Here is a 25,978-nt window from a genome sequence, read left to right as displayed (position 1 = left end):
CATTGCAGTCAGCGTTTCCATCGGGATTTTAACCCCGGACTGAGCTACCAGTGCTTTTACCGCTTGGCCGCTGGTGAGCCTTTACATGAAAAGCTTAAGAGTTGGATGACTGACGCTTTCTTAACGTACATTTTTATTGATTTTTATTAATTTTTATTTATCTAACTAATTATTTATTTTTTCCGATATTTGAACTTTTTCTCAGATTTGTTTTCAAAGGAATAATGTCTAGAAAGTTTTGCGAATCGAAAATAAATGATTAAGTCTTAGATGAGATACGTTCTACCAATCAAAAAAATGTTTTCACGTTTAGAATGTAATATATGTAAGTTGTTATGAGGACAAGTTATAAGGACTAATCGTTCACGGAAGCATGCAAATTGTCTTTCCTTAATCATAAAGTGACTTTTGACCTATGTAATATTGCTGGTGACTTCTCACTAGTCAACAGAGTCCGCCGAGCGTTAAAGTGGCGGAACACTGCTAGTTCCGTCCGAGTTTCGAATCCCGCGGATGGGCTGGCTGCATGGGCGTTTTCGTAGTTTTCCCCATTTGCAATTTGTACACGAGCTAGTTTCTCTTAGAAAGTCTTCCATGAAGGCATCCCTCTAATCGAGGCTTTGCCGTGCTCATATACCCCAAACCAAACCAAACTCACTAATCAACTTGATGTTCAGTAACAACAGAATAAGGATAAAGGTTGAAACCTTTTATTCAAGAGAACTGTTTACAAGAGTACGCCTTGTGCTTAACATATGGGCCACTGCTTGTGGTGTTATGTTACGTAGAAGTGAAGGGGCAACCTAACATTTATCTGAAGTAAGTAGACATTAGCTCTACACATTGACTAGAAAAACAACAACCTTCCGGCGTCTTCGAGTCATGATGAAATTGTGACTCCAGCCAACACTGCAAGTTTTGCCTCTGCCGGGCGTTAAATTAGATCCAGTAAAATGCATTACATTACATGTTATATATAACGATACATAGTTATACAAGTGCATGTTTTATGGCGTTATTTATTCTAATGGCTACAACATCATGTTTCATGACATCACATATTGGAGTAGATAAAGGCGTGATGTAGATGATGTTCTTTTAGGAGGTGTTTGCAAACATGATCTGTTTACATCAGTGTTTACTATCAAAATTAAGTCAGCACTATAAAATTGCTTACAAATCATAATTATTTCATAAATTGTTTTCATATGGTTGCGTTTTCAACCAACTGGATTATTTGAAACCGTGCTTTTAATTCACCATTAAAACGGTGTTTATGATAGCGCACACAAATGTTTTCGTAATCATAATAGAATACGGTACTTTTATTTTTTCGTTGAAATGAAAGTTCGCTTTAATTCTCCATATTAAATTCATTATATGCAAAATTTTCTGCAATGTTAAATTATTCATAAATTATTCTCTGTATATGATGAAAATTTACATACATTTTATACTTCTTATAATTTTGTAGAATTAAAAGAAGCAGTGTGGCCAGTATTTCCTTTCACCTCCCTTTGTCGGGCCCACTAGCGGCCGAGCAGTAAAGACGCTGAACACTGGTAGTTCGGTCCGAGGTTCGAATCCCGCGAACGGACTGGCTGCATGGCCGTTTTCGTGGTTTTCCCCATGTGTAACGTGTATACGAGACAGTTTCCCTTAGAAAGTCCTCCACAAAGGCATCCATCCCTTTAGGCAGATAGCTCTCGTGTGCTTTGCCATAATTAAATAATCCAATCCAATACCCTTTGTCGGACTTATACGAGGGCACTTTCATTTGTCGCGTAAATATTAAAAAAAGTTACACATATATGTATATGTTTTTAATTATATTATTTAGATTGACTCCTTGTTCTATATACATATAGAATTTTAATTCAGCCGGAGCCCAAAATGAAATGTGTTCCGCTACTTAAATTTATTGTTCAATTATTTGTTATTAATTTAATTTATTTTTTATTTTATCTTTATTCATGAATCTGCTTTGTGAAGCTGAAGAAAAAAGAAAAAAAAAATATTAATTTTAACGTAGCATATATATCGGTGTGGGTTTTTGTCAGTGTGGGCTTTTATCAGCGTGCGCTTATATCTATGTGGGCTTTTATCAATGGGGGCTTTTATCTTTTTATTTATTTTAAGCAATTAAGCAAGTAGAAGGGAGTACCCCGTGGGGCAGTAAGCAAAGGGGCGTCCTCGCCGCCTGCCCTGGGTAATTCAGTTTAAATTAGCAGGCACCTTTGCACAAATCATTTTAATTACAATTTATAATATCTAGAACAGCGGCCATTTCGTATGACCGCCGGGCGTTCTAGTATATACAGATGTACATATTAATCATTTATGATTAGGTACATAAAGCATGAAGCTCGGATCACTAAAAATTTTGTCAATCAAATGCCGGATAGAGTTTGTTATATTTCGAAGTTTATTGTTAAAAAATTTCTAAAAGGTTGATTTTATAGTTTTCAATATTCTTTTTTTTTCTTGTGGCTGTTTTAATTAACAATGGATTTCTATAAATATTAAGAAAAGTTATAGACTTGATAGAGCTTATTATTTAAATCGAGTTTTAGTAATACAAAAGTATGAATAAATAAAGAGATATTTATAAAATTTTGTTTATAAATGTATTCAATAATCATTTAATAAATCTTCTATCTTGTCGATTACGTTATCAAGTATTATCGATGTTTTGAAATACACTGTTGGTAATGTATATTATTAAATGATGGCACATGAAGCAGACGTAAACTGAACTGGCTTAAGTCGGTTCATTTTACGTCTGCTCCATTTTTACTTCGCTTGCAAATCACTATAGGTTAGATTTTAGGAAAGATGTCTTCAAGGGTTCGGCAAATTGGCTCTTATCCATATTACGTATGCGGAAAATCATGAAACCCATGCAGTTAGCCCATTCATTCGATAATAACCAAACACGGATTGGATTGCCAGTATTCAGATATCTTATTGATTAACTGGTGGGTTACAGATTTTGATTATAATGTTGATGAGCAGTGATGCTAAATGATTTCTTAGATATACAGATAATTTTGGCATTATAATAAAAGCGTATAACTTTGTAGAAAAAATACATTAAATGATTAAGTTCCTTCCTAAAGTTTAAGTTATAACTAGCACATTTAGTAGAAAATGGAAAAAAGACAAAGAACTGAAAGATCGAGAGACCTTTAGTGAAAGGAAATTAAACATGATCAAATTTATAAAAAAAGGTCCAAAATAAATGATAAATCAATCAATCAATCAATAATAATAATAAAAATCAAAAATTAAACAAAACATTCAGAAATTTAAAAGTATTTAAAAGTTAAACATACTTCTTAGGCTTATGAATATGAGTACTTTGCAAACCAAAAATTGTAATGCAAAGAAACGCTTATGTAACTCTAAATTAGAGTCGAGTGTCAATATGACTAAAATAAAAAATTTAATTTATAATACTACTCTAATTCCGATAGAATAGATAAGATCAGAATATAAGAAAAAATAAATCTCGTAAATCCTCTACTGCCCATTTTTCTTGCTCAAATAACCAAATTTTCAGTTTCTATGCAGCCAAAATCATTCAAGAAATATCTTCCGTTGGTGAATTAGATTTTCTGGAGGCATTTCAGAACGATAAAAACCATTTTGTTCTGATTAATGACTGCAATTCTAATCCTTCTTCATTGTCAGCTTTTCAAGAAATTAGTTCCTAGCTACTTTTCTTTCATGTTGCAGTAAATAGATGGCGCAAGTTGCTTTGTTTCCTAGTTATAATCTTGAACTTTTTTGTCTTCTCGTGTAGCCACAGGTTTCTTGACCTCAGTTCATTTCTGTAGCTGGAGAAGAAGCTTCTATTTAAACTTTCCAAACTACAGCCTTAAAAGCTTACTCATTAGTTAACGCCTTGTATTACAATGGATTGTCATGTGATGTGATAGTAGATTACGTGGTGCAAAACCTTATAGGTTATTAGCACCGAACGCAAATACACCACAAGCACAAACTAAAAATAGTTAAAAATTTATGATAAAACCACAGTTATTTAATTTAAATGACGGATGAGACATCCGTACATAAAAAATACATAAAAATCGTATAGTATCAAATCCTAAACAGGGCTAAAGGTAAAATGTAAAATATGTTATATGATAAAATACATAGCATTAAAATATTAACTTAACAACATATAATAAAATCAAATTAAATAATAAAAACCTGCCTCTTTCAAGTACTGAAACAAATTATCATTTACCTCTTTTCCAATAATACGGTCAAGAGGCACGTCGCGATTTTCTATTTATAACTGTTGTATATAAGAAAACACAAGAATAACATCCTTCAGGCACAATTTCCTACTTCAATTTTTGAAGGGCCCACGGGATCAAGTTTGAAGCAGCAAAAATACATCGAAACTTAACAACACCCATCTAACAGAAGTTACTTATATTTAGTAGTCTTGCATCTTTTATTAGGTTCGGATTTGTTATACAGTGTCACTGCAATTCATACGTTAAATGCTGGGAACATTAAATATATTTTTACAGTCGAGTCATCCGTCACATTAATGCCCATAATAAACTTATCTTTATAGTTACTAGTTATTTGATTTGATGACGTCTACATCTTCTTGCTTGCTGTTCCATCTTTTGCAAGTGAAACATAAGCTTATGGCATTCAAAAGGCGTCAAATTACTGAGCTGAATTAACGCAACATTAAACACCACGTAAAAATAATCGCCTTTTATGACCACTTAGATTTGCCATCAAATCTAATTTGAGAAGACCCCACCCTCAGGGAGTCTGAGGTGTGAGGAAACAGTTCATCTGTTTAATCTGCAGGCATTAAAATTCATTGATGTTATTTTAAGAAAAGGTGTTTCAAATTACTATTTTTAGACTATCTGGATTTAGAAGGTGGGATTGCTTAAGAGATAATGGCATCAATTATAGCAGAGGTTGAGAGTTTTACTGGAGTCGGAAAGAAATTTCATTCATAGAAATTAATTTTACTTTAACACTTCTATTTTTAACATATAATACATGTGGAAGGATGACAATATAAGCAGCCTAATGTCACATTTCCAGAAAACTGAATTAAATATATATGTATTTAATAGTGTGAAGTAACCGTAGTTTGCTCATACTGTGACTGAGTGTCTGCTACTTTTTAGAGAAAAAAACAGAGGAAATAAGGTACTCCATAACAAGATCGGACTTTAAAGTAAAACACTTCATATGTGCAGAGATTTACCTTACCTGAACAATTTTTTTGAAAAAAAAAATTATGCCGAAACCTGGCTGTTTTAGACTTTGGTTACTAACTAAGGCCAGAAGCGGGTGTCATTTTATTATACGGGTACCTAATAGGAAGTCATCGTTACCCCCTGTGAAGGGACAGACAATTTGCATCCACGCCTTCTCCGGGGTTCGAGCCCGGGTCCTTCGATACGACACTCACAGTCACTAAACACCTCACCATTTGGACGGCATAAGATTCGAATTAATATGGCGTTTATTAAGGAAACGAGCACAGTTATTCTCTGAAATATATTCCAGAACTTGCAGATTATTCATGTTATAAAAATATGCCTGTTATTCTATTAGTGTTTTGTATAATTTGCAGCGTTAAGTGTCAAAGATGGAAAGCATTATTTTTAATTAATTTATTTATTAGGTTATTTTTTAAAAAATTTACTTTCAATTGAAGCACTACTAGTTTGGGCAATTTTGAAAAACTTTAGGGCAGAAATTAAATTTTCCGTAATTTTTTAAGCAAATTTTATTCATTCTGTTTTAGTTCAATATAAGTACTTTTAATAAAGAAGACCCCTTCCTGAAGAATTTAATAAAGAATATTCTATTAAAAGCTTTGATTTTTTTTAAAAAAAATATAGCAATATATTCTTCTTTAGTACAGCAACTTCAGTAATTTAGAAATATTTTACATACTTTCTTTACTGTACATAATGTTATGAGCATTTATACTATCACAAAAAGATTAATTCATTTCCATGTATTACGCATTTATTTTACAGGAATAGAGTTATTTACATTTTTTAAGTTTTTCAGTGAGAAGTAGCAAATTCCGATATTTAAAAAATCAAAGATAGAAAGTTTAATAATGCTTAATGTTATAATGCATTCTGTTGATTGCTGCAGAAAGTGTAGTAAAAAAAAAAAAAAAAAAAAAAAAAAAAAAAAAAAAAAAAGAAAGAAAAGAATACAAATTTAGGACAAGTAAAAAAGAACGCAAATTTAGGGCAGAGTTAAACAAAATGCTTACACGTTTGATTTTCACAGAAGTTGTAATTAAACTGAATTTTAAAATGAAACCGTTTTGTTTTCCGAAAAAAAAATGGGGTTTAATTAAGAAAAGTGGAAATTAAATAAGTGGCAGACAAAAAACTTTAATTTAATTTTAATTATTTTTCTTCTGACTTATTTTATTTTTTGCTTTTACGCCGGGGTCTTTTTGAAATTTTAGATTTTAATGAAAATATGTGTTCATAATATTAAATTAAACACAAATGACTTTTACTTTTTTAGAAAGGTAATAAGATAGAAAATTAACATTAACAGCCCATACCTTTGAAGTTTTTAAAATTCGCCACCTTTTCATTTTAAAAAATTGCCTCAGAGAATATACTCCAGCTTAGAAGGAATAAAATGTTTACATGTTAAGATTTCTTGACTGTTTGTTACAAAATGTTCAACTCGATGTTTTAGAAATTTCCACTAGAAGAAAATTCTCTTCATTGTGGATTAAATGAGACTTATACTTTTTGCAGTAAAAGGTTCTAGAGTCATTAGGTCAATTGGAAGCAGAAAAGATGAAAAATATGAAACCGCTTTCGCCGGGAATCGAACCACGGACCTCTGGAATACCGGCCCAGCGTACTACCGTTACACCACGAAGGCACGCTAAGGAAGGGGGAGAAACATCTTATATACTCCCCTTTTTAAAGGGCGACTAGGGATTTAGGGGACCTAATCGCCAAATCCTGGGTGCGAAGAGTCATCATCCACAACCCTTTTAGTTCGGGCGCCACTTGTAGAGTCATTAGGTCAATTGGAAGCAGAAATGATGAAAAATATGTAACCGCCTTCGCCGGGAATCGAACCACGGACTTCTGGAATACCGGCCCAGCATGCTACCGTTACACCACGAAGGCACGGTAGGGAAGTGGGAGAAATACTTTATAAGGTCGTATTTCTACAGTGGAAGTAGTTTCTGTAGCAATAACCATGGAGTCTGTAAATTTTTAGTCCAAAGGGATTTGAATCCCGAAGGACTATTAGTTTCGTTTTGGCATTTTGCGTCGGACTCATAAATGTCGGTTCACTTTTCAAACTGTAGCCACAAAATGTTAGAGTCCTGCATTATATTTGAAGAAATTAAATAATGAAAAATCTGCATAAATGTATGTATATTTCTCGTATTGTGATAAAACAACGGTACATAGAGTCATCGAATTTTGAATAACGTAATCCTCCAACGAATATGAGCATGTGGAAGACCAAATTTGAAATTTGAAATTTGTTTTATGATCGATTTCCTATTTTTTAAAACTTTGACGAATTTTTGATTAACAAACTCAAGGATTTCAAAGCGAGCAATGGCAACGTTGTGCAGAAAAAAACATTTTTACCTCCAGCGCGTGAGTCTCTGTATCGGAAATTCTAAAGATATGCTCGTTTTAAAACTATTTTGCGATATTGCTGTTGCACTGGATCTTATGGTTTAAGTGCGAGAAACATGATATTTAATAAAGAAAGGTAATACACAAATGTTAAAAAACGCCCCTTTGGACGTAATTTAAAATCTGAAACATTTCAGATTTTTTTTTTATCTCTGATTTTTTTTTCTTTTCAGTGAAAGAAGGTTCTGTTTATTTTACGCTACTGTTTGATGACAAGCACATCAGATTTTAACTTTAAATCTTTCTCAAATGTCCATTTACTTAATGTTTAATAAATTCCCTCAGAATTCAGCGAGGTATGATTTTAACTAAAATAAGACTTACGCAAACCACAAATTTCTAATCTACTACTACTAATTACTCATAACTAAAAAGGGAAATTAAAACTTAAAAAGATTGGTACTTTTCAACAGCAGATTTTTAACAACCAAATTTAGATGATGTACTTAGAAGATGTACAAATATCAAAAGCTATTAATCATAAAACAATAGACTTAGATCTTAATCAAATATAGACGGGAATCTCTTACATCTAAAATGGCACAGAATTTGACGAGAACTTCCAAAACCACCACATCCTTGTCCAAAATAAACTTGCTAGATTTACAAGTTGATTCGGTTGTAATAATTACTAGGGAAGAAAGTGCTTCACAAAATTTCTTGAGTTGAACTCTCATTTACAGCTGAGCCCACCAGCGGCCGAGCGGTAAAGACGCTGAACACTGGTAGTTCGGTCCGAGGTTCGAATCCCGCGAACGGGCTGGCTGCATGGGCGTTTTCGTGGTTTTCCCCATGTGTAACGTGTATACGAGCCAGTTTCCCTTAGAAAGTCCTCCACGAAAGGCATCCCTCCCCTTAGGCAGAGAGCCCTAGTGTGCTTTGCCATCATTAAATACACCACCTCATTTACAGCTTGAGTTGCACTTACATTTAAAGTTCTTCTGTGAGTTTATATTTGCGTAAGCGTCTTTCTGAAATACTATTTACTACCAACAAAAGTCATGTGATATCAACGAAGTCATATGATTATCAACAAAAGTAAATATGATAGTGGTTAGTTCATGGTTAATCATTTGTAGAACCTTAAAATAAACGCTCCAGGCTTATTTATTATTTTTTTCAATAAAACATTAAGGTAATCTGAAAAAGAGAACTCTTTTTTTTTTCACATCTGTAATAGTACAACAAAATATTTCCAGTATAAAATAATAGAGAACTTAAATAAAATACGATAAAAACTTCTTTTAGAGCTCACCATCTGTGTTTCTCGCAGTTTTGAGTTTTTACCCAATAACCACATGTTTGCATTTTGGTTAAGAGGGGTTTTACGACAGCTGAATTTTTGAAATTTCTTTGTTTTGGAAACTCTTATATAAAATGTTGTTTTTTGTTTTAGTGAAACAAAAATTTCCCTGTTATTAATAATGTCCATTCAAAAGATTGTAAAAACCTAAAATATAAAAGTTTATGCTTCCCAAAGTGCTGACAACATTATTTTATGTGACATGGAAATAGACAAAAATAGAGAGTTTAGCTGCGATAGGGTGAGCTACTTGGGAAACTGTCGCTTAAAAATTAACGCTTAGCAGTTATACACGCCATTCAAGGACTGAATAAAAGTAGTACCCTATAAGGAATAGCAAATCTTCCAGGTGGTTTGGTTTATTTAATTACGGCAAAGCACAAGAGGGCTATCTGCTAAGGGGAGGGATGTCTTCGTGGAGGACTTTCTAAGGGAAACTGGCTCGTATACACGCTACACATGGGGAAAACCACGAAAACGCCCATGCAGCCAGCCCGTTCGCAGGATTCGAACCTCGGACCGAACTACCAGCCTTCCAGGTGGATTACAACTATTGTGTACGATGGGATCACACAGGAATGTAATCAGTTACTGCCTGAAGTAAAGTTGAGGGAACAAACATTAGTTAGAATAATTAAACGAAAATATCAGCATTGAGTTTTAGATTGACTTTGTATTAGTTTATTTCAATGACCATTACCTGTTGAAAAAGTAACATAACCGGAAGTCTGTTTTGTTCTTCGCCTCCTTGAATATCTGCTTTTGGTTTTTTAAACGATTCACATTTCAAGAAGTTTTCTAAAGCTGATCTTTCTCAGCTTGATTAACAGACCTCTTCTTGTCTGTGGCATGGATCTCTTCTCACTTCTTCCGAAGGTCCATGTTGGTTGCAGCAGTTATAAGCTTTCTTGCCGTTTTCTGTGGTCACTAGAAGAAACTTCTGTGCGAGATTCCCGCTACTTCAACTCATGGAGTAACACGGTCGATGCTCATTGTGTAAAGTATTTAGTTTAACTAATCGATTACTTTATGATATGAATTTTACTATAAATTCTACTTTCCATTAACTTTCACCAGGATATAAATGAGATACGCCTATATAAGTACAGAATTCTTGAATGTTAAATAGAGAGCTTTGGTAGCGACGTTAACTGTTGTTCTGTTACCTGCCTCGTTCATTGCTGAGAAGTTCGTTATCTGGCGTTAGCGTATCACTAGCCGAGTTATACAGTAGTCTTAATATAGGAGCTCCTTTAATCTCAAAAGCTTCAAGCAGATTAAACACACTGAGGAAGACTTTAATATTATTTCCCCAAGTTGATGTCTACAAATAAAAATTGAAAGCCTTCATTCTAATTAGTTGTTTAACTTAATCAATTTGTAAATAAGATCTTTATGTTCGTATAGCATATTTAGTAGATAATTTATTACTAAATACGAAATAGAAAAAAAAAAATACCTTTTTTCAAAACGTATTTGCAAAAATATGCCTGCCACCTTTATAAATCGCATGTCAAGTAAAACTGATGCGATTGATCTTTTCTGGAATAATTAGGTAATTCTGACTTTTATAAATAAATATTATTTCTAAAAATGTTGCATAATATATTTGTTAAGCCAAAAAGATATCTATAGTCTTTTGAATTTAGAATTGCGTAATGTTATGTTACACTGCTACTACATTTATCATTATTGTGATCTATCATACTGCCAGTTCCGATAGAAAAAAAAAAAAAATCTGATTTGTACACTACATGACTTCCTTGTACGGAATATTAAATTATACGCATTTTTTCTTGCATTTCAAATAAACTTATTGGATTCAATTATATCTACTTCGCCGACAGCGCATAAACAACAATAGAATAAATGCATTCTTTAAAATTCACTCTATTTGTTTACCATAGCGACACTCTGGCGCTAGGTTCACTTAGCAGTATTATATTTCGTTCATATTGGAACTATCTCTATGTCTATGTCTTATCATTTAGTAAGAGGCAATCGACCATTAACGGCCTTTATCAATATATTATACTTTTAAATGCTTGAGGAATCGAGTAAGTTGTATCCAATAATATGGAAGTACTTGTGCACATGCTGTGCTAGAACTCAGAGATTACTAGCGACAGAAGCTCCTGTGCCGCGGTCCGTAGTTATATTATAACTCAGAATGCACAAAATTTATATCATTTAAAGAATTATCTAATCGTTGCCACATGTTCTATTCAAATACTATAAAAAAGCTAGAACGATGTATAAAAGAAATTAAGCAAACAAAACAAAAAAGAACAGTTTTTCACAGACGATTGAGTATTTCTCTTTCAATTAATTCAGGTCTTACTTCGCGACAAGGCAAAAATACATAAAAACTCAAAATATCTGTATTAAAAATTACAAGTAAATTTTAAACATATTCCTCGAAAAAATTCCGGAAAGGATTAAGCATGATTTAATTCGCAATAATAAATGAAGGCGTTATTTTTGTTGTTGCGAAGCTAAGTTTCTTTAGATTGGCAACAAATCCACTATTCTGCTGTTTCAAATGTAAACAAGCAATGGCCGCCATCAAAAAAATTATTAGGCTTAGAGGCACTTAAACAACTTTAAAATTGTCGATAATTCGAAAAATATTGCATACAGATTTACTAAAGGCATAAAAACCTTAACCGGAAGATAAGAACAACATAATTCAATAATTTTAAAGCAAAAAATGTACAATTTACAAACATATAAGAGTACAGAGACAGATCATTGAGCCGGGTAACAGAGTGGATATATATATAAATATATTTATATACGTTTGGTGCGGCCGATCGCAACCAAAATACGAGGTGCACATCTACATGTTATAGCAGTCCTATATACAAAATTTCAGGTTCTGAGGCTACTCGTGTTTGAGTTATGCGGGATAAGTACGTACGTACGTACATACGTTCGTACAGACGCCACGAAAAATTCTCTTCAGAATTCATTTTAAAGCAGTTTTATAATTTTTTTTTTGGAGCAAAAGAGTCTTTTATTCTGTCCTTAAGTACAGATATCACGCAAAAACATCGTTAAATTGCATTCGATAGCGGTGAAAATGGATATTTTCGTTGAAATATGCTGCCTGAAACTTTTCGCGATTACAATACTTTCTTTTTATTTCGTACAAGGAAGTAAAAAAGGGGAAAAATGCAAAACGTATCAAAGTTTCATGCTTTGTTACTAGATATATTTTAAAAAGTACACATTTTCAGATTATGCTAGCTCGTTTCTAGTTATAAATTCATCTTAATTTTATTATCTACTCAGATATCTTATACGATCATTTTCGAAATCAAAACACATTTTAACCAGACTTTTTAATAATTAAGTAGATGGTATTTTGTAACGTTTACACTTATGCGATTTAAAAAAGGAGGACGAATGAGTTTTTCTTAAGAATAAAAAATGAAGTGATTTTGGACGAAATGTAAAATAGTAACAATAAAAGGAATATTTAATCTTATACTAAAATGATATCTTCTAATTGATGGATTAATTTTACATTTATAATTTAAGTAAGACACTCTGATACTATAAAGCTATCAGATTTTTAAAATTATGCAGTTTCCTAAATGGATACGGAACTGTACAGTAATTTTCCAGTGGCGTTAACTTTCTATGGGGTCTAGTTCTAGGCTCTTGCTATGAATAAAGAAAAACAGAAACAGCAAGTTGTTGAAAAGCGAGATGTTTAAAAACCGCGATTGCGTTATCAGATATTTACTCTCATGAACGCGTTAAAGGAACTAAAGTGTTTCGTAATGTACTGTAGATTAAATTACATTATTAGATTTAAATTTATTTTTAGTACGAATTCGACAACTGAACTAATTGCTTAGTTGATCGGATATAAAAACAGCTTTGGTTTTTAACTTTGGTTCAATTAAGTCAACATAAACTATTACCTGTAAATTTCCTTGAGTTGGGAATGAAGGTTCCATCACAAATGGTAACTCAGGCCAGTTCTCAGCCGAATCTTTTGGTACTCTGGTTTGATGAAGAGAACCGCCAACAAGATCTACAAACCTTCCAAACATTCCCACTTCTTCTGGTTCCCCCCATTGTGGTTCAAAAAATTCTTCATTGTCCATGTTCTTCTTCTCTCCGGGTATCACAGATGATGGGCCCATGAATGGTGCCTCTGATTCGGAATGCCACTGAGAATCTACAGATGAAGGTACCTCTGTCAGAGAATGGAAATCTCCAAATACTCCTTTCAGGTCATTATTGGACGTGATCTGATGATCATCATGGGGACTGAGCATTTCAAAACCATTCTTAAGGCGTGACTGAGTTTTATGGATATTTTTGGAAATATATGGCTCCACATTTATGATACTGTTCTAAAGAGAAAAAATATGAATTAAGTGACTCTGAAATTGTAAAGAATATATTAATATTTTCATTTAGTTTCATTGTTCATAAGTAATCATGCAAAGTTTGAAAATAAAGATTCAGAAATGTTACTGTTATTCTGTTAATATTAAAGACAGAAGTACAAGCATATCGTACATGTCAAATGTAACTACGTAATTTCTCTTTTGCGGGACATATGAAGATTTGAGAAAAGGAAGACCTCTTGAGTTCTGAAGATCGGTACTCAAAGCTATCCTTGTTTGTATTCTCTTCCGAAACAGAGACTGAGCATCTAATTTTACTGTAAGTTAGGAAAACCAGCAGTAGAGGCTTAAAAAACACCAAACCGGATTGCTTAGAGGGTGCACTGTCCCATGGTTGTGTGTTTGAAAAATATATTTCGAGAGAGAAGAAAATACGTTGGATTATGTTCAATTACTAACTGTCATTTACATGTGTCTCCTAGATAGAAATTTTGGGTTGTAAGGATCTTAAGTTTTACTAACGTTTATTTTTATTTTAAATCTTTACTATCACTTCTTATTTTCTACTTCCGGCCAGAATTATAAGCGTTAAGGTTTTTATGCAAAGTTTGTCTGGCGAACTTTGCATAAAAGTCTTAAGGCCAGTGGAAAAAGAAGGAAAGCACGGAAAGGAAAAATAATTTAAACTAAAACGGATTTCTGCTGACGGGAGGGTGGGGAAATCCGAAGACCAAGAAAACCCCTCTTCCTACAAATTAAATACAGTAATGGTGAAAAATCTGACTCTTCCGAAGATTGAAGTCTTGGTGAATAATATCCCAGCCACCGCACTCCTAAATACAGGCGCGCAGTGTTCCTGTGGGGCAGAAGAGTTTTTTAGGAAATATTTTCGGAAATACCGCATATATAATTCGGATAATACGACAGTGTTAGCGGCGCAAGGAGAACTATGTAAGTGTATAGGTAAAGTACCGCTATATGTCCGTATCAAGGACGAACAAATAAAGGTGATGTTTTTTATAGTAAAGAATCTGCAAGCACATTTAATCTTAGGGATAGATTTTCTTTCAGACGCACAAGTAACACTGGATTTTAATGAAGCGTCCCTTAAGCTGACAATGAAACCAGTTCGTACTGAAAAGGCTGAACCGCCGATGGTAAATCTTGACCACCTCTCTAATGACGAGCAAGGAAGAATCCGACAAGTGGTAAGTGAATTTGCTTCGTTATTTAGTGATATTCCAGGATTTACTCAGGTTACTAACCATAGTATTGACACCGGAGATGCAATGCCAGTTCGTCAAAAACCATACCGGTATGATAAGAATAAGGAAAAAATTATAGAATGGCATATTACCGATATGCTACGTAAAAAGATCATAACGCCCATCTCAAGTAGTTATGCTAGCCCGGTGGTTTTATGTAAGAAAAATAATGACTATCCTTTGGAGCATCCAAAAAGGTGGAGATTCGCTATTGATTACCGTAAATTAAACTCCATAACTAAATATCCGGTATATCCGTTACCGATCATAGAAGAAATTTTAAGGAACATAAAATCAACCAAATTTATGACGACTTTAGACTTAACGACTGGTTATTTTCAAATAAGGGTAGGCCTGAGGACGTGCCTAAGACTGCTTTTATAACCAAGTCTGGCACTTACGCATTTTTGCGTATGCCGTTTGGCCTTTCAGGGGCCCCAGCAACATTTCAGCGATGCATGGACATTGTGTTAAGACCTGTTCTTGGAAAGTCCACATTTATCTATTTAGACGATATCATTATTACTAGTGATAATCTCGACAAACATGTACAGGATTTAAGACAGGTGTTTTCTTTATTAAATGAGGCCGGACTAAAAGTTAATGTCGAAAAGTGCAAATTTGCAGCCCCTGAATTAAAATATTTAGGTTACAAAATATCTCAAAAAGGGATCGAGACAGATGAATCAAAAATAATCGCTGTACAAAAGTATCCGACTCCAAACACGGCAAAGAAGCTCTCTTCTTTTCTAGGACTTTGTTCATATTATAGGTCCTTTATAAAAGATTTTGCGGCTATCGCGGAGCCATTGTTAAAATGAAAAAGGAAAAAGGCAAGATTCTCGTGCACGGCCGAAGCCAATAGTGCTTTCGAAAAATTAAAACAAGCATTAACGCAAGCCCCTGTGTTGAAATTTCCTGAAAAGAATGAGAATTTAGAAATTTCAGCGGATGCTTCGGATTATGCGGTAGGACCGGTACTTTCGCAAAATCAGCAGCCCGTGGCATTTTTTAGCCGAACTTTAAATCAAACACAAAGAAACTATTCCGCGACCGAGAGATAGGCACTTGCAGTTCTGTTAGCAGTGCAAAAGTTCCGAGTCTATTTTGGAAAGGTGCCGATAACAGTATACTCTGATCATGCGGCGGTAACTAGATTGTACTCAGGGAAAAATTTATCCCCAAGGTTAATAAGATGGGCGCTCAAGCTGCAAGAATATAATCTGTTAACCAAGCATACCCCCGGAAAGGAAAATATCGTAGCAGATGCCCTGTCAAGAATTAAAATAGACGAACACGGTAATACCGTAAAGGTGGCAATGCTTACAGCAATAAATTCCCGAGAAACTGTAATAACCGAACTGGGTAAGGATCCTGAGTTTGGAAGTATTTATGAGTATTTGAAGGATCCTGAAAATTTTAGCCACCAAGATATTGTGGCGATAAGAAATAGGGCGGCCCATTACGAACTAATAGATGGTATATTATTCTATACAAAAACTACGAATTCCAACAACGAATTTCGACCTGTTATCCCAGCTAGTCTTAGATTAAATATCCTGCAGGAGCTCCATGACAGCCCTTTAGCTTCTCATGCTGGTATTCGAAAAACTACCCAACGCGTACGCGAGGCAGTCTACTTTCCTGAACTGTAAAAGTTAACAAGGGCGTATGTCCAGTCCTGCCCAACATGTCAAGCAGTTAATTATATTAATTTCCGCCCGGCCGGGTTTCGAAATAGTATTAAATCCGAATTTCCAAATGAAATAATTGGCATCGATTTATTGGGCCCTTTCCCAAAAAGTCAGTTAAATAAAAGTCGCTATCTCCTTGTTATGGTTGATCATTTTAGTAAATGGACCGAAATTGTTCCCTTAAAACGAGCCTCCGCGAAATTAGTTACTGATTCTATTTTAAATAAATATATTTTAAAATACGGGGCGCCCCTAAAAGTTATATCGGATAATGGTCCTCAATTTGTAAGTAATATATTTGAAGACATGTGCCAAAAGCTGGGCATACGTCATTTAAAAATGGTCCCGTATCGGCCGCAATCAAATATAGCGGAAGGGGTCAATAGAAATATAGTGAAAATTATCCGTAGTTATGTTAAAAATTTTCATAAAAGCTGGGATAACTATGTCAATGAATTTGCTTTCGCCCTTAGGACCGCAAAACATGATACAACGGGCAAAACTCCTGCTGAGTTATTTCTAGGCAGAAAGATTATAACACCGTTAGATAAATTATTTTATGTGCAACAAAGAGCCCCAGAATTTAAAATGGGTGATATAGAAAAACTAATAAAAGAAGCAAAAAAGAATACGGAAGTAGCACAAAGAACACAGAAGCTCTATTATGATTTGAAACGACGGGGAGTAACTTATAAAGTAGGGGATGAAGTTTTAAAAATTAAGCATTCACTTTCTTCAGCACCAGAAGATAAAACTGCCAAATTTTTTCCACGATTTGAAGGACCATATGTTATAGAAAAAATAACTCGCGCTGTAGTAGTGTTAAAAGCCAGAAATGGTGAAACCTGTTCCGCAAACATTGATCAAATCAAGCCCTACTTCGATCGTAATAAAATGCAAATCTTTTCAGATCTTTTGCAGGATCCGGCACGGCAGACGCCGCAGGTACAAGCTCCAGAGGTGGAAAAACGACAAGTACAAGGGCAGACCAGTAAGAGACAGAAGCAAGTGAAAAGAAAATTGCCCCGCGGAAAAATTGAAGGTAACAAGAAAAGAAGCCGTTCCACCGTCCAGAAAAGAGAGTTCACGAACACCCCCAGAATGAAGAAGGGAGAAGGACGACGTATGTGAAGAGAACCAGAAGAAATGACGGCAACTATAACTCGGCTCTAAAACGGAAGATCTACTCATCCGACAGAACTCTCCGCAGCAAAAGTCGCTGAACTGCGGAAGGGCCATCAGCGGCGGAGGAAAAAGTACAAGGAAAATTTGAACGGCCAGCAACGAGGTCCAAGCAAGAACACGAAAGAAGTTTTCCGGGTCCGCCAAGACCAGCTGCCATCAAACGGCCAAGACCACAAGCAGAGGAGAAAAAGAAGGTATTCAAGGGCGACCGAACTGGTGAAAAAAGGAAGCTTCCTGAGGAAGGCACTGAAGGGCGAGCCCGTACAAGAAGGAGGATAAATCAAACAACTGTCTGCAATACCTTTAAGGACTGGGCCCAGAAAAGGATGTCCGAGTATCACAAAGATAAGTAAAATTTTATGTTACTTTGCAAACTTAAGTTAATCTTTCATTCTTACTGCAAGTGGCAGATTTCAAGAAGTTTTACCTCATGCGAGGTCTACCTTTATCGCCAAAAGGGCGAGAAATGAGTTGTTACCGATTTTGGTATTATGTTTTTCAATTACTCGCCCGTAAAACTAAAGTTGATGTATAATAGCGTTGTGTAAAGACTTAAATATTGTAAAAAGTTATTGTATAAATTTTATTTAAAACATTCTAGCAAGAAAGAAGTTTTAGTCTGAAAGACTTTTTGAAATGTAGTATTATTTCAATGTAGAAAGAATTGGCACTTGCTTTGAAAAGAATAGAAGTTAACAATGTACTACTAATGTATGTTTTGAAATGTGTAAAATTAACGGCATGTTGATATGTTCTTATATACATGTGAACTGTTATTTTAAATGTTAAGAAATACTGTGATATGGTAAAAGTGAAAGTAATGTTAAAAATTTGTTATTCGTGTGACTGTAAAGACTAAATCATGGTGAATATGTGTTAAAGGTTGAATGATGTAGTTAGGCTCTCTGACGCTACACTTTAGAGTTAGCACTTTTAGAATAGTACCTCAGGGTTTAGAGTTGAAATTAGGGTGTGTTAAGAGGTCTCGTTATGTTGAATTTTAACACGTTAGTGTTTTGATTGTAGGAGGAAGTGTGGCACACGTAGACAGAAACACATTCGTGTTTGGTGTTCTTTTACAACACATGTCAGAGAGCACGGGGAGAGATAATTAAAATAGTCATGAATGAAATACGAATGTTAAGAGAAGTATAATTATACATGTTACTTGCCATTTCATTGTGTAACATTTCATTAAACTAGTTTTCTTTCCAGATCTCTGGAAGGAACCAAATTCGAATAAAAGCTCCTGTTTAGATGCAGTACAGATGAAAAAAATTTTTGTATCCTGGGAGCTGCTATTGTAACAAATTTCTTTCTTTTAAATTTCTAGTTTCTAGCGAAGTATGTTTGTAAAAGATTGGCCTCGCGTTAGATTCTAGAGCTAAAAGTTTTCAACAAGGTCGTTTTAGACCTCAGTTTCAAACTAATTAACTCTGGCGGGAAGTATGTAAGGATCTTAAGTTTTACTAACGTTTATTTTTATTTTAAATCTTTACTATCACTTCTTATTTTCTACTTCCGGCCAGAATTATAAGCGTTAAGGTTTTTATACAAAGTTTGTCTGGCGAACGCCAAGTATTTAAGTTGTGGCCTTTTGCCAAGCGAGAGAGGGGAAGCAGTGAGTCAAGCAGCAGGCCGCTTACCTTAGAAGTTACGCAGTTGCTGTTTGCTTTCCAGGCCAGAGGTTTTAATCCTCTTGATAAATTCAAACGTATTGTAGTGTTCACAGTCTCTGTACTACATACGCTTCCTGTGATTATAAGGCCAATCTTCCACGTGTATTATTCTAAAGTTAAATTAGAGTTTAGTTTTATTTTTATACTTTTACGTTAGACCCCAAGTAGCGGGTCAGTGTATTCCGAAGTACGGAAGTTCTTGTATATAGAGAGAAAATAAAGGGTTTTTTCTGTCGTAATTTGATTGCATTACGAAGATAATGATGAAAATAATAAAAAAAATGCACAAATAATAATATATGGCATCTTGAAGGTAAAATATGAACGTGATTCAAATCATCATTACAGCGACTATTAGAATTTGGCGAGAACTAATTCTTATTCTGCAAGAAAGGTAAACGAACCTACTATTCTCTGTGTGGTACTGGAAAATCTATTATTTATTAATCAACTATTCTCGTCTGCTGCTGGGAGATGACTTCATGTACTTCATTTTTTGATTGGCTTTTTTAATACATATATATTCAGAAAAGCCTTGCAACTTTCTTTCTAGGCGTAACAATAACAATTAACCTCTTAGTAAAAATGGCGAGAGATTAAAAATTGATAAATAATTTTTTATCGAATCGGTTCCCTAACGAATATTATAAATTCGATTTAAAGTAAAAATAGTGCAGGCGTAAATTGCTCAAGAAAGTCATAGGTCTAAACTTTCTAAATTGGAATATTTGGTAAATGTCGCTTATATTTATTCTGAATGCTTTGGGAAATTTAATTAATCCTGTCTACTCTGCAAGGCTGTGCTTGAATTTGAAACCAATATTTTTTAATTTTTTAGCAGGCCGACATTATAGGTTTTTCTTGGTATTGCCATCTATTTTCATTCTTATTTTACTTACAACGATATTCATTTATATGTGTCCGCCTTTTCTTGTTTCTGTAGTCTTCTTTTATTTAGGAAATTATTGATTTTCCTCAAGTAGAGAGTACTGGAAACAATAAGAAAAACATACCTTTAAAGCATCAAAATTCAAACTTCATAACCCTAGAAACTGGTACGACAAACGAGGTACTAAAAAGAGTCTGCCATTCTCTGTTTAAGAATTTTAACATATTAATTGTGTTAAATTGTTTTAAAAATAGGGAATGCAGGTAAAAGTTCAAAATTTGTGCAAAATTTGTTGTAATGACTTATCTTAGTAGCCTAACAGTAATATTAGATCAAGATCATGAGCTCGTGAGATCTGAGATGATCCAGACTAAATTCTTCCTGGAGTAAATTTGGTCTTTAAGACAATCTATGCACAAGAGGATGTGCGAGGGAATGACCTCTGGAAAGCTGCACCTGAGACATAAAGAAGTATAAACGTAATTTCTCTTGACGTAGACGATGATTTTCCTCATGTGTAATGTGCATACGAGCCAGTTTCGCTTAGAAAGTCCTACATTAAGGCATCCCTCGCCTTACGCAAATAGCTCTGGTGTGCTTTGCTATAATCATATAAGACAAACCAAACCAAACCTTGACGTAGACGGTCGCTGGTGTAATGCAACCAGGGCAGTTTTGACCATTCTACTGCTCGCCTGTAGTAGGACGGCATCAGGCTAAGTCATTATCAGGAGTAGCTCTATAGGATTCGTTAATCTGGAGCTTGAGCTTATCTTTAGCGTACCTTATCATCTTATAAGGTTAGTATTTTTCTGTTTTAACCAGTTAGATATAATTTCATTTTTTTACTACAAATATTTCTTTCCGTTTTCTTACAAGAAATGTAAATTTTTGGGAATGTAAGACATAGCGTCCTTCTGCCTCTCAAGATCAGGCTACTTTAGTTCTGTTATCTCCGTTAAGTTTGCAATTATTCGGCTTCGCGTTATTTGCTACCGATATTTAAATTGTAAAATTGGCTAGAGTTTCGAGCCAATTTCGATTTAAATTTAATTGTGTAGTGTTTGACTACTAGCCCAAATTTTAGATTAAATTTGAATGTTACCTTAGTTACATCGCCACAAGGGATGGTCACACCTGCGTAAGCACGATTATAAAATATTTATTGTTATTAGACAGAATATCCCCTGAGAAATAGTAACAGCTTATTTCTGTATGTTTTTCTACTTGTATATATTCAGATGATCTATGATTGGATTGGATTATTCAGTTATGGCAAAGCACACGAGGGCTATCTGCCTAAAGGGAGGGATGCCTTTCGTGGAGTACTTTTCAAGGGAAACTGGCTCGTATACACGTTACACATGGGGAAAACCACAAAAACGCCCATGCAGCCAGCCCGTTCGCGGGATTCGAACCTCGAATCGAACTACCAGTGTTCAGCGTCTTTACCGCTCGGACATTGGTAGGCCGATCTACGATTGGAAATGCATATTGATACGTACGTCTGTTATAATAAGTAAGTATAAGAATACGTTACATGTAGTTTATTATATTACGAGTACGATTTATCTTTTAATAAATGTTTGTTTACCTTTGGAAAACGCTTTATCAGTATTTTATTCAAATACAGAAGAAGCTAACAGAAATCAAAAGCGGGATGATTCAGAAACCTAAGCCTAAAGCTACACAATACAATAAATACAATGATTAGCTACATGTAAATAAGATGTAAAGAATTTGAATTTCAAGGTATATGCATTAATTGATGTATACAATTATTATAAATTTGAATTGTGTTATTTGTTTTATTATTTTGGCAAGCGAGTTTAATTTTTTTAATTTAAATTTCGAAATATATTCAGAACGTCAAACAAACTTACAAAATACCAATAACTGTGTTCTTCTAAGTTATCTAATTTGAAGTTAATAATAATAGCATATATATATGTGATGATAAAATTTAGTTTGGCAGTCGGGAACTTTTGAAGAATCACAAAAATCACTCGATAATTCAGATATATCTTTATTACTTGTTGCACTTCACAATGGGGGCCATTGTGCACCCCACAATTTTAATGATGACGCATTACATTCTTAACAAAAGCAGTCAAGCAAGAGACGTCTTTCATCAACCAAGCATAGGCAGAGAAAGAGGGAGGGAGTAGGATTGCCCATTTTCAGTGAAAAGTGCATGCTATTTGTGGACTCATTTTTATTTTGTGGACTTCGTAACAACAAGAAATTTTCATAAACATTTCATTGTGAGAGGACTTTAAAACAAAACGTTCAATGGACATTTTGAAGAAACTTGGACGTTTATGATTATAATTTTTTATTTAGTATTATTATACATATTATTATTTTATAAATCTAAATTGGATGTTTATTTATAAATTATATGTTTATTTATTAATCATAGGTTCTAGTGTAAAAAGTACATAATTAAGCATTTTATAATTATATGAGGAAGATCATGAATTATGATAGGGCATAGTTAAAGCCCGTAAGCTATTCCCTGGATGTTTTTCTTCATGTCTTTCCTTATACTTCTTGCTTCACTAATGTACTAATGCGTTGCTTCCCCGGCCTCTCGTTTTGAGGGGGGGGGAGAGATGTCAAATATAAAAAATTCGATGGCTTTACTCTATGCGAACAAGCAACTTCTAATTAACTTTATGCAATTTCAGGATCTTCCCTCTAGACCAGTACTTTCGAGAGCATTCGAGCATATTACGTAACTGCTTCTATAAATGAAGAATTCACCCCATTTTGCATCAGAAACCGCTTTCTCCCTCTACTGTTGTTAAGACCTATGCTGTTGCTCTCATCTGCCTCCCTTTCGAATACTATGACGCAGCGAATTTAAAGTTAATCTTATTTAAGAAAGAATGATGATCTGCCTTTTGAATTGAATAAATATATGGAGCCATAAATTTAAATCCTTTTGTGTCGTCATTGGATAACGCCTTACACTCAGCCACAACAATGGCCAGAATTCTGATGTGACTAGATTGCCAAGCTTCACTCATGTGCCCGACTGCCACAATATTACATATATTTGCATTTTGATAAGTACAAAAATGTCTCTTTTAAGTAAGACCAAGAAATGCCATTAAAGAATATTAGCTGAAAAATTGGGAGAAGATGTAAATGAGAGTTGTAGAGAGTGCCGGGACTCAAACCACGGACCTCTCGAATACGTGTCGAGCATGTTACACCAAGAAGGCATGCTAAGAAGGCGGGAGAAATACCTTATATACTCCCCCTGTAAAGGGCGACTGGGGATTAGGAGACCAGTCGCGAAACCCCGGTGGTAAGGAATCATCGTCCACCACCTATTTTAGTTCGGGCGCCACTATACAGACATTAGAGTATTTGGAAGCGAGGGATAAAAATTGACGATGCCCTCGCAGGGACTCGAACCCCAGACCTCTCGAATACGCGCCGACCACTACACCACGAATACATACTAAGAAGGCGGGAGATATACCTTATAGGGTCATAAAATCAGTGATTTGAGAAAGATAAATTTGGCTAGCAAAGAGTACAATGAAGAATGTGCTAAAGAATGGTTAAACACTATAATAAATGAAAGAAACAAAAGGGAGGAAACTGAAGAACGGAAACGTCAAGAAGAAATTGAAGAACCGAAACGTCAGGAAGAAACTGAAGAACGAAAACATCAAGAAGAAGAATGTAGGCGAAAAGAAGAATACGAGGAACGAAAACGAAAGTAAGTATGAAATGAAATTTGAACTGGAAAATTTAAGTATTGAAGCAGAAAGTAGTTCTATAAATTCTGTCACCAATCAAAATGTTAGTAATACGAACATGAATCCAAAGTTAGAGCTTCATCGTTTGATGCGAAACTCATGAAAATGATATAAGTTTATATTTAATTATGTTTGAGCGTTTGGCCAAACAAGTTGAAATACCAAACCCAGAAAATACATGGGTTACTCATTTGCTTGGCTTATCGCCGTATGACATTGTTCAGTTAATCTCAAAAGTAGATACTTTTGAGAAATTGAGCGATCTTATTATAGCGGATCAGACAAAACGTAAAGTGTCTCCAGAAGTAAAAGAACATTTTATTGACGTCTGGTCTAAGTTGATTTCACCAACTGATTTAGTCGAAAAACTAGATGATTATGATATCTTGAAGTCAACTTTCAACAATAAAAAACCGCGTAAAGAAGGGCCTTACGACAAACGAAACTTTTTTAAAGATGGTCCAGTTGCTACAATCGAAGAAAAGAAAAAAACTCTACTGTATCACACTTAATGACAAATGTGAACCAAAATGCTTCAGTTGTAATAATTTTGGACACATTTCAAAGGACTGTCCGCTGCCAAAACCAATAGAAATATGCGGGAAATGTAATAAAACTAAAACATAACTCTACTAAAGCTTAAAATTATATTACTAAAGCTGAAAACAATCATTCAAATGATAAAAATTATTCTGTTAAGCAAGTTGGCGAAAATTTAGAAGAGAGCAATTCATATTTGAAGAAAGCAAAACTTAATAATTCTGATAAAGTAAAATCTTTAATTAATACGGGGAGTTCCTATCCAGTTGTCTCTTGAGGACTTCATTTGTTCAGAAATTTTAAGTGAAAACCGAACCTGCTGTGAATGAATTATATGGTTTTGGAAATCAAAGGGAGCCTGCAGTGACCTCTGTAGGAATGATTAAAGCCGATATTGAAGTTTATAATGTACAAGGCCAAGGCATAAATATATACCTTCTTCCTGATAATGCATAGCCAGTTAATCTAATAACCGGACGGACATGGCTTGATCTCCCTCATATCGCTTGTGTCAGAATTGGAAAATGATTTCTCTTCGAATATTGGGAAGATGAGCTATTTAGTAACCTCCAAACTGATGAAAAAATAAATCGCTGCGTTAAAGCTCTTGAGGGAAACGTATTAGAGAAAAATACGACCAGTCTTGTCAGTTCTCAAGCAGATTTTTTCGATAATGGATTAATTATGACAGAGAATCCTTCCGAAGGTATCGTCTATTTATTAGACATTAAAAATGGCGAAACTTTGGTGATAAAAGTGTTATAGAGACTTTGTGTAGGACCTTATAGAATTCAGAAGTCAAACAATAAAAATCAGCGTTATATTTTCAAATTTTCACAGGACTAGTTTCGGTGGTTTTACCGAACCACCATCGTCAGCTGCAAAAGCGCAAATGAACGAGATAGGATACAATGATCAGATAAGACAGAAAATAAGCCAGTGGTGCCATCTGTTGATGAAACCAGAACTAAAACATAATTTCTTTAAAGGCCGAAGGCAAAGATGGATTGGAATTAGGATCGTTAACTAGAACAGAAAGATTTTTTTGAATGTGGAATGCATCTAGAAAATCCAGTTCTCCAATGTAAGATTTTTTTTTTTTTTTTTTTGAATAATTTTGGCAGCAGAAAAATTTAAAATGTGATTTTCTGACCAACAATGTTGGGCTACAGAAGACTTCTGTGTTTCTTTTTTTCTAACATATGCCTCATGTTCCTTGACGCGAAATTTTAAGGCTCTCTTAGTTTGGCCAATGTAAATTAAACCACACTTGCAAGGAATCCTATAAATATCCCAGGAATTCATATCCGGAATGGGGTCCTTGAGTTATGGAACTCGGAATTTTATTGATGGGAGAATAAACGACCCGAAAGTTAAATTTCTGCAAAATGTTTGCAACTTTATAGCTAATTGATGGAAAGAAGGGAATGACAACAGAATTTTTATAATCTCCTAAAACAAGAGTGTGCCTTTTAGTATGTTGAGATGAGAATTTTTTAAGAGCTTGATTAATAATGTTGGGTCAAAAGCCCCTGTAAACAGCTATTGATAGCTGAATAGAATATAGAATTTTTAAA

The 25,978-nt window shown here is 34.4% G+C and overlaps 1 protein-coding gene across 1 annotated transcript in view; it reads right to left on the bottom strand.

Moving 5' to 3' along the window:
• The window catches only part of LOC118199477 (uncharacterized), a 204,371-nt gene that overhangs the window by 89,039 nt on the left and 89,354 nt on the right, over nt 1–25,978 (bottom strand). Inside the window, exon 3 of the mRNA XM_085821824.1 lies at nt 12,939–13,376. Coding sequence (XP_085677950.1) covers nt 12,939–13,376 — 438 coding nt within the window. The remainder of the gene's footprint in view (nt 1–12,938; nt 13,377–25,978) is intronic.

This window comes from Stegodyphus dumicola, chromosome 8 (assembly GCF_044657685.1).
Source record: "Stegodyphus dumicola isolate Sdum_Otavi_A_Nest chromosome 8, ASM4465768v1".
Lineage (NCBI taxonomy): Eukaryota > Metazoa > Arthropoda > Arachnida > Araneae > Eresidae > Stegodyphus > Stegodyphus dumicola.
This window is presented reverse-complemented; position numbering and strand designations above follow the sequence as displayed.